The 15,938-nt window shown below is 45.2% G+C and overlaps 1 protein-coding gene across 3 annotated transcripts in view; it reads left to right on the top strand.

The window, feature by feature from the left end:
- Thrb (thyroid hormone receptor beta) overlaps window positions 1–14,062 on the top strand; it is a 239,898-nt gene extending 225,836 nt beyond the window's left edge. For all 3 annotated transcript variants that reach the window (XM_023718510.1, XM_004634188.3, XM_004634187.2), the window contains 2 exons: window positions 3,473–3,731; window positions 9,286–14,062. In XM_023718510.1, the coding sequence (XP_023574278.1) occupies window positions 3,473–3,731; window positions 9,286–9,527 (501 nt within the window). In that variant the 3' untranslated portion in view covers window positions 9,528–14,062. The remainder of the gene's footprint in view (window positions 1–3,472; window positions 3,732–9,285) is intronic.
- Window positions 14,063–15,938: the final 1,876 nt, after the last annotated feature.

Here is a 15,938-nt window from a genome sequence, read left to right as displayed (position 1 = left end):
CTCTCTCTCTCTCTCTCTCTCTCTCTCTCTCTCTCTCTCTCTCTCTCTCTGACTGTGTCCATTGTCTCTGATTTTGGTAGCTGAAGAGCAACTCCAATGAGTCCATCACTCCAAGCTAGCCTGACAGTTACACAGCAAGCACCCTTCCAGTGCCCCCCAGATGTATCTTGTCGAATGTAAAGTTCACATAAACCAGCCACTAGAGATATTTCGGCTAAAGAAAAAGAAGAAGAGGGAGGGTGAGGGGGCAATGCTGTCTCCTTCCCCAGTAATAAACACTCTGTAATCTCACATTTGCAGGTGGATGAGGGGTCAACATGGAACTTTCCAAGCACAGTTTCTCTCCAAATTCCCCTTAGAAATGTAAGCCTGCTTCCTTGGGCAAGACTCCACCTCTCCTTCAAACATGATATATTGTTTACAAAGAAGAGGAGGGTGGCACTTTTAAGTCAGAGATACATATGTTTCCAGTGTTGAAGGCTGCCAGGCGCCTGACAGCCTATTATACTGTCTTCAGAACCCACAAAGCATAAAGGACTACATAGGGCCTTGAGGTAGCGACACACTAAGTGGCCCGCAGATCCCATGCGGTCCAGAACCCTCTTGCCAGATGCAGTTTGACACATCTGCTATTCAAAGTGTGTCATGGCAATTATTCTGCCAAGATCCCTGCTAACCCCAAACAAAGCTGATGTGACACCAGGACTTCAAGATCTAAAATCATTGCCAGCAAAGCTGCCAGAACCAAACATAAACCCCACTCCTAGAATGTTCCATTGTCTTTGCCAACCAACCCGAGAGATGCTCTCCTAAGGAAGTGAAAGGCTCCATAGGAGGAGCCTGACTCTGCCTGTCAGGCCCCCTTGGCTCTTTCTCACAATGGAAGCATGGTGGCAGGGACCTAAGAGGTGATGTGCCCACATGTGGCACCTCACCAGGACCCTGCACACCCTCTTACAGGAAATGGTTTCTAATCCAGCTTCTACACTCTTGACGATCTTTTGCACATGCTTACTCAGCTCTCATTTAAGTTTGAACTACTCATCAAAAGTTGGTAGGTTTTACAAAGAAATCTTTTACTTCATTCATAAGAAGCCACCTTCGGGGAGATAGCTCCGAGGCATGAGCCACCTTCAAAGGGGAGGTCCTGCCACATTTGCACACTCTGAGACAGATGTAAAATACAAGTGGTTTTAGCTGATCAGTAACCTCAATTGCTGTCCTGTGCCAGTGGCTCCCGAGAGTGGTGTCAGCAGCTCTCATCATGAACATTACCAGGAACTTGGGAGGAATGCAGAAAAGGGGGCCGCCATCTGCATGTCACCTGCTTTCTGGTGACCCTGAGGGGTGGAAAGGGCACCCCTGTCCCTGGTGCCTAAGCCTGCCTCTACCCTCTCCTGCCCGAGCTTCCCCTCCCCCCCCCGCCATGCTTTGGGCCAGGAGCACAGGGCAGTAGCCCAGGGATACAAGTCAGCCCCTATGTGAAAGTGAGTCACAGTGGGTTTAAGTGGATGGAAGGAAAGAATTCATGTGTACGGCTCCCAGAGCCAAATATTAAATGAATTTATTCTGTAGAGAAAGCTAAGCAGTGTGAAATAAAATGGTAAGATGACTAGGCCAAGCTGGTGAAAACTACAAAATACTATGTATTTTAAATGTAATTTACTAGTATTACTTTCACTGGTTTTCTTTTCCTTTCTTTTTTGGTGCTAGGAATCAAACTCAGGGCCTTGTGCTTGCCAGGCAGGTGCTGTGCTGTTGAGCTATAACCCCAGCCTCTACTTTCATTTTTATATAGTAACCTATATTAAATTTTTATCATTAATTAAGTTTATTGGTACAGTTTAGATACATAATGATCATGTTCATCATATGAAACCTATAGCTATGCATGACATACCCCAATCTGCATTGGATTCATTAAGTATTGCCAAGAGCTTGTCCCCAAAAATATTTGTAGTAGCTTTAAGGAAGAGGTACACATTATGTGCAATCTACATATTCATTGCTTATGTAAATTTAGTCATCCATGGTACTCCAGCTTCAAACCCTAGCCTCACCCCCAAAATATTCCTGTGACCATCAGCATTTACTCCTCCGTCATGTCTGGGCATTCACATCTCTGAATAAAACTAGGAATGAAGTATTTACCTCACTGCATTTCTGTAAAGATTAAGCAAGGTCATGAATGTAAATCTTGGCATGAGGCCTAATTCATCAAAAATTCCTATTAACTCAGACCTTTTCAGGTGGGTTTAATAACAGCATGTAAACTTTCTCCCCTTCTAGAAATTTACTTTCTATTTTTGCTGTGCAAACACTAAAGTTTATTATTAATGTCACCCCATTATCACAAATCCTCAGTAACAGGGTAGACAAATGAGCTGAAAATGAAATTACAACACTAGCAAAAAGTATTGGGTAATTCTGGGGTACGAGTTCCTGAGCGGAACATAGCCTTGGGAACCTCACGATCTGATTGGTCTCTGTGCTTGGGCAAAGCTTTTCTCTCCAAGGGCCTTGCAGATGACAAGCATCTGCCAGCAGCTTCCTGGCTCCCTGCCTTTGTGAGACGTGGGGAGTGAACTCTTAAGAGGCCCCGTTATGAGTTGAGCAGTGAAAATGTTGCTACCAATCAGAACTACAAGAGCACCCCCACCGCCCCAAAAAGTGCTCTCAGGCAGTTCCTAGGTGGAAATATAATTTTAAAACCCCGACATCAGGAGGTATTATTAATAAAGTTCCACATGTGATGATAATACCAGTTCAAGACCTATATCTGTCATAAAAGAAACAAACTACTGAGATCAAAATTGCTGAAGATTACAACCTAGTATATAAAAACTATTTATAGCTGGGCAGAGTGACACACACCTATAATCCCAGTACTTGGTGGGGGGTGAGGTGTGGGTGCGCTGAGGCAGGAAGACTGCCATGATTTTGAAGCCAGCCTGGACTACAGAGGGAGACTCTATCTCAAAAAAAAAAAAAAAAAAAAAAAAAAAAAAAACCTAGGGCTGGGGAGATAGATCAGCAGTCTAATCCCCTGCCCAGCGAGTACAAGGACCCGGGTTCAATGCCTGATACCATGTGCTGTGCCAGCCCCAGAACCCCAGACACACCAACCATGCTGGCTACCAAAACCAGCCATGGTGGCGCATGCCTGTAATCTCAGTGCCAGGGAGGCTGAGACAGGAGGATCACTATGAGTCCGAGCTGCATAGTGTGACCCTGTTCTAAGTAAATAAATAAATATTTTTAATTAATTTATTGAGAAAGAAATAGCAATAATTTTTTAATTAAAAACAAAACTAGCAGAAGGTCTGCCACCATGTAAAGATGGACAACCGGAGCTCAATGAGTGCAGGATAAGCACTGGTCACCGAGATCCCATTGCTCGTAAGATACTGATGTTGTTCCTGACCGGCCCCTGTGCTCTTGCTGTTTGCTGACGCGGGCTCCTTCTTTGCAGCTGCCATGTGAAGACCAGATCATCCTCCTCAAAGGCTGCTGCATGGAGATCATGTCCCTTCGGGCTGCTGTGCGCTATGACCCAGAAAGTGAGACTTTAACCTTGAATGGGGAAATGGCAGTGACTCGGGGCCAACTGAAAAATGGGGGTCTTGGGGTTGTGTCAGATGCCATCTTTGACCTGGGCATGTCTCTGTCGTCTTTCAACCTGGATGACACAGAAGTAGCCCTGCTTCAGGCTGTCCTGCTAATGTCTTCAGGTGAGTGGGCCTTGACTCAGTATGGGTGTGAAAGGAGCTCTTGGTTGTCTGGCGCTAATTCAAGTCACTTGATGAGCTTTCGATCTCCCTTTAGCTTTACCATCCTTCACTGAGGGAAAAAGGGGCTCTCCCGTGGCCTGGCAACTGACAAGCGCAGGCTTCTGATGCTTTCCGTGATTTCCCAGAGTAGTGGGAAGAAACCAGAGGAGAGGTCTGCAAGACCCTGTGGAGTGATCCACTTTCGCTAGGAACTACTCAGCCCATTTCAAAGTATTTAAGCAACCTGCTCCTCCTGCTTTTATGTATATAAAGAGACGCATGGGGCTGACCACACCTTTCTGCTAAGTGATGTGTGCAGCCATGTGTGAGCACTAGAATCTGCTCATGGTGTGGCTCCAGCTTGAACTTTGGATTTCTATTGCTGTGTAGCACAACAACGCCAACACTGACAGGCTTAAGACAGTCAAGGATTCAGGTGGCTGAGACATGACACAACTGCAGACCTCTGTTTGTGGCCTTCCCTCATGCAGGGTACTTAGACTTCTTACAGGGCTGTTGGACTCCAAGAAAGACAGTCCCAAGCCCACAAAAACAGATGTTACAAGTCCTATTCTGTAGTTCATGCACTATCATAGCAGCCCTAGGACCAGCCCTGACCCAACAATCCAGCTCTGGGAGATGAAAGAACTATAATAGCAAAGAATGTACAGCCCTTGGGAACCCACCCCGGCTCGCTCTCAGAACCTCTGGCTCCTATGAGTGAGAGGAGCCGACAGTGCTGGTGGTCCTCGCCAGAGATCACTAGCCTTTGAGCAGACAGCGGTTTCAGAGCCAGCCTCTGCATTTCAGAGCACCTTGACGTTAGCTGGGCTCCAGCACACATCTGGAACTCCCTGCTTAGCTTATCCACACCTACCTCTGTGCTGTTTATCTTTTGAAGACAGAGCTGTATCTAATTGTACACCTAGCACCTGAGTTTTTGTTCAGTAGAATTCACAATTGTACTGGATGAACAGCTGAATATGTGGGTAAAACATCCATCACAAGTACATTGAGAATCCTTCGTGCAGTTGATGGTTTCTACTTAACGCAATAGAATTCCGTCTTTATTTTTAGGTTGACTTGGAAGTTTACTTCTTACAGGAAGTTCAGATGTGTCAGAATTTTGAAAAGGGAATTATTTTTATTATGGAGAATTTCAAATATAGCTGCAATAACATAATAAGCCCTCCACAGACTGTGGCAGACAGATTGTCAGAGCCCCCCTTACACTGCTGGGTGACCCCCCTTCCCCTGATGCATTTATAGAACTTGGGATTTGCTCTTAACCTGTAGCATCCAGGAACTCTGATGCCACGTGTGGTGACTGACTGGGTTATAAGAGTCTTGCTAGCAGGCTCGCTGCTCTGACTCATCGTTCTGGCTCCTCGAGGCAGTGGCCACATGAGGAAAGCCCACGTGACCAGAAAGCACAGCGGCCTGCTGTGCAGCGGGGAGCATCACGCCCTCAGCCCTTCAGGGGACCTCGCAGTCCTTGAGCAAGGAAGGTGCGGAGGCTGTCTTAAGACCCCCTGCAAGACTCAGCCTTTCTGTGCCTCTGTGACCTTTAAAATAAAAGAACTGAGCGACATACGTGGGCGTTATATTCATGGAAGTACTCAAGGTAAATTTTCAGCCAAGATTTTAATGGAAAAAAAAAATAACAGTTTTAAGTAACACAAAATCACACAGAGACCCATTTCTTCCGCAGTTTCCTTCTGGCCGCGTCTGCTAGATGCAGCACGCCGAGAGCTGGTGTGGCAGAAGTCCGACTTCAGCTCCTCGCTACACTCACCACACGCGCTTGTGAGCAGCGACACTAGCGATCCTAGGTTCCAAGGCCTTGCACGAGCCTTCTGTTGTCATGAAAGGGCTTTTATTGCCTCATAAGGGTTTTGTCCTGCGTCTATTTTTGTGATTATCTTCTGTTTATGACAAATGAGTTTCTGTTCCCACATAATGCTAGCCTGTCATGAGTCGGAGGGTTAAGCAAATGGTCTAAGTGAGGTGAGCAGGAGGTAACAGCAAGCAGGAGCACCTGCCAAAATGGCTCTTCTCAAGTCTGCTTTGGTGAGGCTGTCGCTGCCCGACAAGCATGGGACATATTTTATAATTTTAGTAATGTTTGTCCTTTTCGATGATGCTGTGAGGTCCAGAAAAAAAACCTAAGATGTTCTACAGCTGGCACATGAAATCTGCGTATCACAGCTCCATGCCCCAATTCCTCCTCAGCCTTGTCTGCTAAGCTCCAGCATATATCCACCATGTTGTTTGCACAGAGAGCCTTGCAAGGGTGTCATTGCAGCTAAATCTTGGGAACAACCCAGATGCCCATCAACTGAGGAACTGATTTAATATAATTTAATATAATGTAGTACTGCTCAGCCATAAAGAAGGATAAAATGGAGTCTTGAAGAGGTAAATGGATACAACTCGAGGCCATATTCATAAGTGAAATAAATAAGACTCATATGTGTGCACATCACATTGTCTCACTAGTGTGGGAAGATAAGCAAGCAAATAAGGTGCAAGATGTAAAACCGACATTGTGAATTGGGAAGAGACTGTTCAAAAGAAAAGACAAACTGGGGTGGTAGAAAGGGGAAAGGAAGACAGGGGGAAAAGAGAGAACATATTAACACAAGATAGTCAATATAGACAGCTAACTTCTCTTAGTCCATTAAAAAGAAAGTTCTATCCTAATATTATATAAACAGGGGCTGGGGAGATAGCTCAGCAGTCTAAGCGCCTGCCTGGCAAGTGTAAGGTCCCAAGTTCAATCCTGATGATACAAAAAAAAAATTTCTTAAAAAAATATATCATGCTTATATCTTCTACTCTGAATAACTACTAGAAAGACAATAACATACACTGTATCTATTGTAACTGCCCTACTAACCTGTTTTGAAACTGGGTTTCATTGTTATGTTCATCTTTTTTTTTTTTCTTTAAAAGAGTGCTATTGCTGGCTTCCATGACCCTGCAGAGATAGAGAGCAAATGACATTTCTCTGAGAACTTCTGCCTTTAGGGTTTAAAAAAAAAAAAAAGTCTTGTTTTTAACATGTTTCCCTCTCTGTAACTTTTTAGAATGAGTTGAATGTCATAAGAGCATTTCTTTCTATATTTTTATATGACCATATTAATTCTATTTCTCATCAAAGGATAGTGTTTTTGATGCCTCAAAACCCAAGCTATGTTTTCTCTTTGAGGAGAGACAGCCAAAGTACTATTATATTGATTTTCTTCTTGAATCAAAAGTTGAGGGCCGGCCAGATAGCTCAGTGGACTAAAGCACTTGCTTTGGCAGAGCACAGCGACCGGGATTTGATCCCGGGCATGCCATGCTGGCCCTGCCTGGGGCCTGCTGAGAAGGCGATTGAGACTGGGTGTGGTGGCATGCCTGTAATCCCAGCACTTGGGATGCTGAAAACAGGAGGATCACTACGAGTCTGATCTCTGTAGTGAGACCCTATACACCCTGTAGACCCTGTCCTGAATTCATTAAAAAAAATGTTGTAGAATCTTGGAGATAATTTTTTGTTTGTTTTTAAGTTAGTGTCTCACTATGGAGTTCAGCCTGGCCTCAAACTCACAGCAATCCTCCTTCCTCAGCTCTTGAGTGCTGGCATTACAGGCTTGTGCCACCATGGCTGGCTGAAAAAACTTCTCACACACTCAAAAAGAAAGGACAGGAGAGGGAGACGGAGAGAATAAGCAGATCCACAGAGCAACATATGAAAGAAATGAAATGAAAATGCACAGCTTGTCATTTGAGCCAAAGAGAGGGTTCCAGAACCCAGGTGGTTTGTTTAGACTTAGAGTCATGCATGAGCTTTAGCCTTGTTCCTTCCTTTCAGAGGAAGCAAAACTCGGGAGTGACAGGTCTCTGGGTACAGATGTACCCTGCATGAGTTGCCCGCCTCCTCCTGGCCCAAAATACCTGACAGTCAAAACCTTAGAAGAAGAATGCTTTCCTCTGGCTCACATTTCAGAAGTTGTCCTCCATGGCTGGCAGTGTGGTGGAAGAGCCTGGGCGGAGGTGAGCCGCTCACTTCAGGGCAGCTGGGAAGTAGGAGAGGCAGGAAACCAAGAGGAGGGTGCACCTTTGCAGGCCATGGCCTCAGTGCCAGCTACGGTGCCCATGACACAGTCTCCCTCCAGAATCCCCACCTACACATGTGTGAGGCTCTTGGGAGACATCTAGAGATAAACCACAGCCGCCCCAAAGCACAAGAGGTGTAACAGGCAATTCAGATATGCCAAAAAGAAACCAAAAAGGACTTCCTTTAAGGGAAGGGGAAAAATACATGAAGTATGTTGAGAGGGAGAGAAAGCACATTCACATAGCCTTGATTGAAGTATATTGGTATAATTGTCCCCTATCATTATTACTGCTAATCTGTTACTATGCCTGATTTGTAGATTTAACTTCTTCAGAGGTATGTGTGCATGTCCGCAGGTTCTGTATCTGCAGACTCAACCAACCTCAGATTGAAAATATTGGGGGGGGGCAAAGTATCTGTACTGAACACACTTTTTTTCTGGTTATTAACCCCCAAGCAATAGAGTATAACAACTATTTACATAGCATCAGGTATTATAATCTCAGGCAAATGAGGACTCCGGGCAGATGTGCCTGCCTGTGTGAACACCATGGCATTTTGTTAGGAAGAACTTGAGCATCCTCTGACCTCTGTCTCTGCAGGGGTCTGCAGTCTTCCCCATGGACAGGGCAACTGTGGCTGCAAGGTTCGGTGCTACCTGTAATTCTGGCTGCTCTTAGATCCAGGGGAGGTGCTGCAGCATATCCAGCATGGATAGGCAGGGACCTCAGAATAAAGGAGAGGAGCCAGTGTGTCACTGAAGCCCAGAGAACAACTTAGTTAGACACTTAGTTAGAAACTGCGTTTCTTTGTCTCCAAGGAACTCCCTTCCTGGACACATTCCATCCCCCCACCACCGCTGCAAAAAAAAAAAGAAAGAAAAAAAGAGACATGATGTCCTGGTCTCTTCTTGTATTTGTCCTTCTCCGTGTATTTGTGTTTGTCCTCTCCTGTCCTCTTCTCTCCCCTCCTCTCCTCTGCTCTCCTCCTCTCCCCCTTCTCCTCCCCCCTCCTCTCTTCCCTCTCCTCCCATCCCCTCCCCTCCCTTCCCTCTCCTTCCCTTTCCCACCGCTCCCCTCCCCTCTCCTTTCCTCTCCCTTTCTCTCCCTGGCAGAGGAACCTCATTATGTTTTCCCTTATCTGCTGTGATCCTGGGAAGGGGGCATTCCCTGACACATCTATGGCTTTGATTTAGGTAACCTACAAACATCTAACTTGTCAAATCACTGCCACTCCCCTCCTTGTCCCTTGGTCCCAGGGACCCCAGAATTCACACATAGGCTTGTTCTTTCCTAGGAGATGAAAAGACCCCACCCATCTGCCTGCATCCCACTGAAGGACCGGATTGGGCCAGGCAAGCATTCTCCTTTCCACCTCCTAATTAACCTTCATCTTCTTCCTTTCCCTCAGATCGCCCAGGGCTCGCCTGTGTTGAGAGAATAGAGAAATACCAAGACAGTTTCCTGTTGGCTTTTGAACACTATATCAATTACCGAAAACATCACGTGACACACTTTTGGCCAAAACTCCTGATGAAGGTGACGGATCTGAGGATGATCGGAGCCTGCCACGCCAGCCGCTTCCTGCACATGAAGGTGGAATGCCCCACAGAACTCTTCCCCCCTTTGTTCTTGGAAGTGTTCGAGGATTAGACTGACTGGATTCATTCTCGTAATTCCTACAGCACTACGGGGTGTCATTTCATTCCATTGCCTAGCTCTTTCGAGTCTGTTTGTTTCTTTGTCTCTGTGTTGGGAGGGCTTGTTTGGGGGTAAAGGGAGGTGTCCTTGGCAAAGACATGGATGAAATTGCCCCTTGAATGTGGGTACTTGTAGCTGTTGCATTGTGTCCCCCAGTCCTTTGATGTGAAAGCTTTGAAGGTTTTACAGTTGTGGAGGTAGAGAGAGAGAGAGAGAGAGAGAGAGAGAGAGAGAGAGAGAGAGAGAGAGTCATTATTTCACCAGCATCAACCCATCACCAGCTCCACCTGTCCCTGGTCAAGTCTCCAGCCAGCCACATGGCACATAGAAGACTAAGGAAAAGCCTTAAAACCGGATAATATGACCGTCTTGATCCAGTCTCATAGTCTCATTCTTTTGGGGGCTCCAGTTAGCAAAGCACAGACTACCGTTGGCCACATGCAATTTTTGAGCTTTTAGGGAAACATTTGAACACATTTCCATTTACCTATCTGTTTTTAGCCCTTATTCTCTCCTAGCAGGTTCCCTTGGAATGTGCAGGAATATTTATGTCCTAACAAATCAGTCAGCCATTCTATATCATCTTGTGACCTTTTGATTTAATTCTAGTATTAACAAGGGCGTGACTCAAAGACATGCAGGTGTCTGACCGATTGAGGCCACAAGAAAAATAATTTTCTTGAGTCACCCCAAAGAGATTAAGAAGATTCACCAATGTTAGTGACTCTGCAGTTTCCAAAAATTCAGATAGTATTACCACGAGATGAAAAAGGCTTCTTCACAGTTTTGGTTCTCAGAAACATTCCCACAAAAATGAAACCTATTTACAGGGTGTCATCACTTTTCAATGGCATCTGATCTGTCAGCCCAAGCTCCTGAATTTATTCCTCCTGGCTGCATCTTTGCTGAGCTCACAACAGATTTCCCCGTGGATCGTGTCTTCTAATCAAGGAGACAGGAATAAGCTGAAATTTGAGTTCTATTTGGAGGAATTCTGCAGCAAGATTGGTGTGCTTTCATTCTGAGTTGAAACACAGTATCTGTGTACTGACTGCTTGAGGACGCTTCCTTCTGATCCAAGATCCTCAAGCGCTTTGCTCTGTTCACACTCATCTTCTAGTTCCCCTTCCCCCTCTGACTCTGAAGCACCACAGAGTTCCATTCTCCCTAAACACTACCAGCCCCATACTGATCCTCCTGTCCCTTCAGCTTTCCCCTGACAGGCGCTCTTGGCAGAAAGCTCCTGCAGAGGGCCTGAGGGAATGCGCTCTCCCCTGCCCTGGCCAACCTGCTATCCTACTGCCCTCCCACCCAGTGTGGAGGAACTGTCCCAAGAAACCAGTGGTGACACCTCATCACTTCAGCTTCAGAAAGTGGTTAGAGAATGTACCCATGCAATTGAATGTACCTCATTCCTCACTGGCATAGTAGATATAAACTATTCTTTTGTCTGCCTTTTACTGCCTTACCCTAGAAATATTGGGGAAAATAAGCCATATCACTGAGATTTACCTAAAAACAAAGGAATGAAAGTCACTGTGAAAACCAAGTTGACTAGTTTCATTTTAAGCGTGTGGAGCATAGTTGGCCTAGAAGTCAGGCCAGGTGAGCTCCAGTGTGTACCCTGCTGGTGGGCAGATTCGGGACCTTGGGTCTTGGCTTTCTTATCTGATGAGCAAATCAAGACCTCCAAAATCCTCCTCACTCTCAACACCATGGAAATTGGAGAAGGGAGGTTCTTCCGGATGGTTTCTTTCCTTTTCCAATTTCTAGCTCAATTACAAAAAGTATAGCCCATTTGCAATTAAGGAATATATATTTGATATGGATTCAAAGTAAGAATTAGATGCAGTACTAGTGAACTACTCAGAGGAAGGAGTGTGCCTTTGGAGAAGGACGGGAACAGTGCTGAAAATACTAGAAATTATTGGAAATAATTGGGGTGGGAGGTGATGTTCTAAAGCAATTATACTGGCTTCAGGGAAAAGGAAACAAGAATATCACTACAGAACATGTTAACGAGAGACAGGAAGCAGATGAAAAGAATAAAAACATAATCATGACAGTCTCAGCATGTTACCTGCTTGGCACTGTCTACAGACAGCTGTTGTGAATTTCTGCTCTCCGGCCAGTCTCGTGCTTGCTGTTAGCACCTCGGCACCTCTGTTACCACACCTGGGGGAGCACGCTGAAAGGTGAACACTCAGCCCTCTGTAGCTCAAGGGGATGCAAGGGGTTTCTCCACATAGGGCAAGACAAGCAGGCAGGGTGCTAGACAGGCTCACAGAAGCTGGGGTCCAGATCAGAATGCTTTGGGGGTACTGACATTGGCCAAATGTAGCTTACATCCACAGCCATCTGGCCATTCCCGGGCAAAGGGGTGTCTGATCCTCGGCTCCTTAATCGATTGCCTTACCCAGCCAAGCACCACTCCAGAAGTTGAAGGAAGGGTGAACACTCGGTGCTGATAGAACGGGCCTCAGAGTGCTTCTGGTTCAAAGGCAGAGCTTTAAGGACTCAAAGCATCTTGCCCCTAGTGATGCAAGCAGCTAAGCTCATTCCACATGAAACTGACAGAGCTACTCAATGCATCTCAAGATTCCATCTGTAAACCTTGATTGTGAGGGATTTACCCCTGATTTTCTTTTCAGTCTTTTTCCTTATATTGTCCAGATGTCCAAATCGAGTACAGACCTGATGGAAGTAACTTTCACACCTCTCCGCGCAAGGGGAGACATTCCGGTAGAGGAGAACACGCCCACACTGTGGGGGTCTTAGTTATAAATCTCTCCCCCTTAGGGACCGGAAGGGGTGGGTGCACGCACCATGCGCTCTTACGTACCTGTGCGCGCGTGTGTATAAACCTTCAAGTGTACTTCGCGCTTCAACTTAAACGTGCAGTTTTTCCAGCAACAGTGAAAATAGGAAGCGATTTCCTTCTTTACGATTCTGCTCAAAACATTGCGCGCCACCTCAGAGCTTCGCTAGTCCAGTAAGCTTCAGTCCCCGATGACATGCTCGACGTGTTCACGCTCAGCCCTGCGACGCCTCTCACTTGGTCCCCAAGGGACACCCCCTGAGCCTGCAGCACAACCGTCGGGAGGACCTCCAGGCCCGGCCCTGCTCCGGCAACGCTGTTCTCCACCCCACTGCTCCTTGCAAACAGGTGTACAAGCCTTGGCCCCCCGACACTGCCCCGCACCCCAACTCAGCCTCCGCGGGATTGCTGAGCGCCCTCAAAGCATGTCATGTCAATGATACATTTTTACTCTGTGGAACTCTAACCTATCCGTGTCATATTGACCTTTTGCTGCATGAGTCCTAAATTATAAAGTCGGTCTTACGGTTTTTTTGAAATGTAGCCAATGTTTGTAAGGCTAAACCTTTTTTCATAAATTCAAGTGACTAACCAAGTCGCTGCGCTCCTCGAAAGGAGAGTAAGGATAGACAGTTGAACCTCTCTGCCCGCTCCAACGGCCATAGCACCTGGTTCTAAAATAAGCTCGTAATTTTTCCTGTTATTTTAATAATATGGAAATATTAGCATAGTGTTCCTTTTGATAGTGATAGATGGTAATCCATATTTAAATTTTATAGAGAAATTTTATTGTACTGTGATGTAGATATTTATTATCCAGCTAAGGATTTGCCCAGTGTGTATTTTTTACAATTGAAATATTTTACTTTAATCTTTAAAAAAAATTGCTTTAAACCTTCCCCAAAAAAAAACAGACTAGTGGGAAAAAAAGGTTTGGCCTTATCACAGAATTTTTACTGTGCTGTATAAATGTTTGCAAATGCAAAACCTGTGCATTTCTAGTGTGTTTCCACATTAACTAATGCCGCCTTCAAGAGCAATATCGTGCAGGTAAAAAATGCTGTTTGTGGCTTTCTGTTGCACAGTTTAAAGCTGACCCACCTTATGCACAAGACAATCAAATCTCAGTCTGTTCTCCTCAGGATACAGAGCGTCCTCGTGTAAATGCTGGAGCACACTGTGGGAGAGAAAAAGACATTTCACACGTGCATTGACGCAGGAATGATCAGGGCATGAAAGCTGACGTGACTGTACACTGTTTCTTTCTTTCAACTCTTCCTCACAGACTTGGCTTCTTTAGTTTGGTCAGAGCCAGATTAGTTCTCCATGCTTCTTTTCTTTCTTTCTATACTGTTCTCATGCCCTGAGGATCAGGAAAAAAAAATGCTACAGAAAAGAAGATTTACACTCATTGGAAGATTTATGTTTTGCAAACAGTGTTAAGTGATATTGCTAGATTGGTAATATTTTTCAGCCTAAAACTCTGTTGAAATCTGTGATCAAAATGTTTTAAACTATTCAAAAAGAAAATTTGTATATTTGGGAAAAATGAATTTTTACATAGCTTTTGTATGCAGATATCAAATTGTAATTATGAATATAGTGGGCGTAGATAAACTCATAAGCTTAAATTCTATAAAAGAAGAAAAAAAGAAAAGCTTATAATGGATGTACTTTCCTGTCTCTTTCTTTAAATATTATTACTTTCTGAACGGCACAGAGTTTCCTGCTCTTGTCAGCTTTGCCACTGCAGGGTGAGGCAAGGCCCCAGGGACCACATATTTCCTAAACATCCACCAGAGCGTGCGCATTTATGTGGGAGGGGAGGGAAGGAGGGAAAGGCTTATGAGGGTCACCTCTTTGGGAAGGGGCTACAGAGATGGAAGGAGGAGAGGTTTTTGCAACTCAAAGAACATAGTCATTTTCTCACCTCAAAATGTTCCATAATGTTATTAATGGATTTACATGGGCAGCAGCTACCAAAATTTATCTCAATCCCCACTGTTGTTAATATATGTCAGTTAGGACTCTTCCTGTGATGAGGGACAAAAAGCTAAGTCTAACTGACTAAGCAGAAAGGGAGTTTTATTTTTAATACCTGGAAAATGTGAGGCCAGGACTCCTCGCGCATGGCTGTGTCTGCATACTCTGTGCCAGAAATTTCCTCATCTTGCCTTTACTTCACAAAAACTCCATGTTCCAATAGCCTTTTACCTTCCAGGGACCACCAGTAGCTCCAAGATTAGCATTATAGCTCCGAATATAATGGAAAGACAGTTTCTCTCCTTCCCCGCCCCAAGATTCCAATGAAAACCCTGGGACAGATTCTTACGGTGGACCCAAACTGAGCCAGGCCCATCCGTGTGTCGCAAAGAGGGGTGGGGAACTGATGTGCTGGCGAGCTGATTCCTGGGACTGGGTGACTGGAAAGATGGGTCAGCAGGCCCACCTAAAATAAGCACTGAGAGCTACAGCAGGATGATTCCTCAAAGAAAAGTCTAAGTCTTGCTAGGAAGTGGGGGAATAATGGAAGGCAATGAAAGCAAGAAGTGGTCACACAGCTGTGGCGGTGACACAGAAGAAGCTCACTTTGAGTTGGGTAGGACATGAGCCAAATAAACACTGACTGAAGGAAGTGCTTGAAACCCATCCTTGTAGTACAACTTCTACATTTTTTTGTATTCTGTACCTCCCAAGTCCACCCCAATGAACACATTTACCTTCCCCTTCCCAAGTCAGTTAACTCCTCTTACCAGGGGAGTTGTTCATGTGTATTACAGGCAAAGCCAGCCCCAACTACTAGGCTATCTGTTGGCTTTCTTTGGATAATGGGGCTCAGGTCACCAAACTGAATAATTCCAGGAATCTACACAGATGAACTAGAGGACAATATTGGTTTGCTCCCTCGCCTTCAAGATGACAGTCATCCTGGTTTTATACATAGCTTTTCAGGGCACTTTAGCTTTATAAGTGAATAAAATTATCATTAGTTTAATCAACAGGCACAAGTTCTGTTGCTCAATACAAAGAAAAACAATATATTAAAAGGCAGGGTGTTGGGCAGGCAAGATAGCTCGGCAAACTGAGCACCTGCTTAGGCAAGTGCAGGGACCAAAGTTCAATGCCCGCCACCACAGGCTGCACTGACCATGCCCCAGGCATGCTGAGCTGGCCACTGAGACGGGGATGGTGGCTCACACCTGTAATCTCAGTACTGGGGAGGCTAAAACAGGAGGATCACTACAACCCTGAGCTGCACAGTAAGACCCTATACCAAATACATAATTTTTAAAAGTTAAAATGCGGGGTGTTGCAAATCTCAAATCCACAGACTCTGTGATGAAAATGTGCATGTGATAGTCTCTAAGGACAGAGCTCGCGAACATCAGATGCTAATGAACTAATAAAGGAAGTGTATCTGTAAAATACAAACTGGAAGCTAAATGAAAATGAGAAGAGTGGGCCTTAGGCTGGGTTCCGCTGAAAGCAGAGCCCCAAAGAAGCAGGCATGGAAGCCAAAGGCAGCAAGGAAGAGGAAGAGAGAA

The sequence above is a fragment of the Octodon degus genome, unplaced genomic scaffold, assembly GCF_000260255.1.
Source record: "Octodon degus isolate 3935 unplaced genomic scaffold, OctDeg1.0 scaffold00059, whole genome shotgun sequence".
Classification (NCBI taxonomy): domain Eukaryota; kingdom Metazoa; phylum Chordata; class Mammalia; order Rodentia; family Octodontidae; genus Octodon; species Octodon degus.
This window is presented reverse-complemented; position numbering and strand designations above follow the sequence as displayed.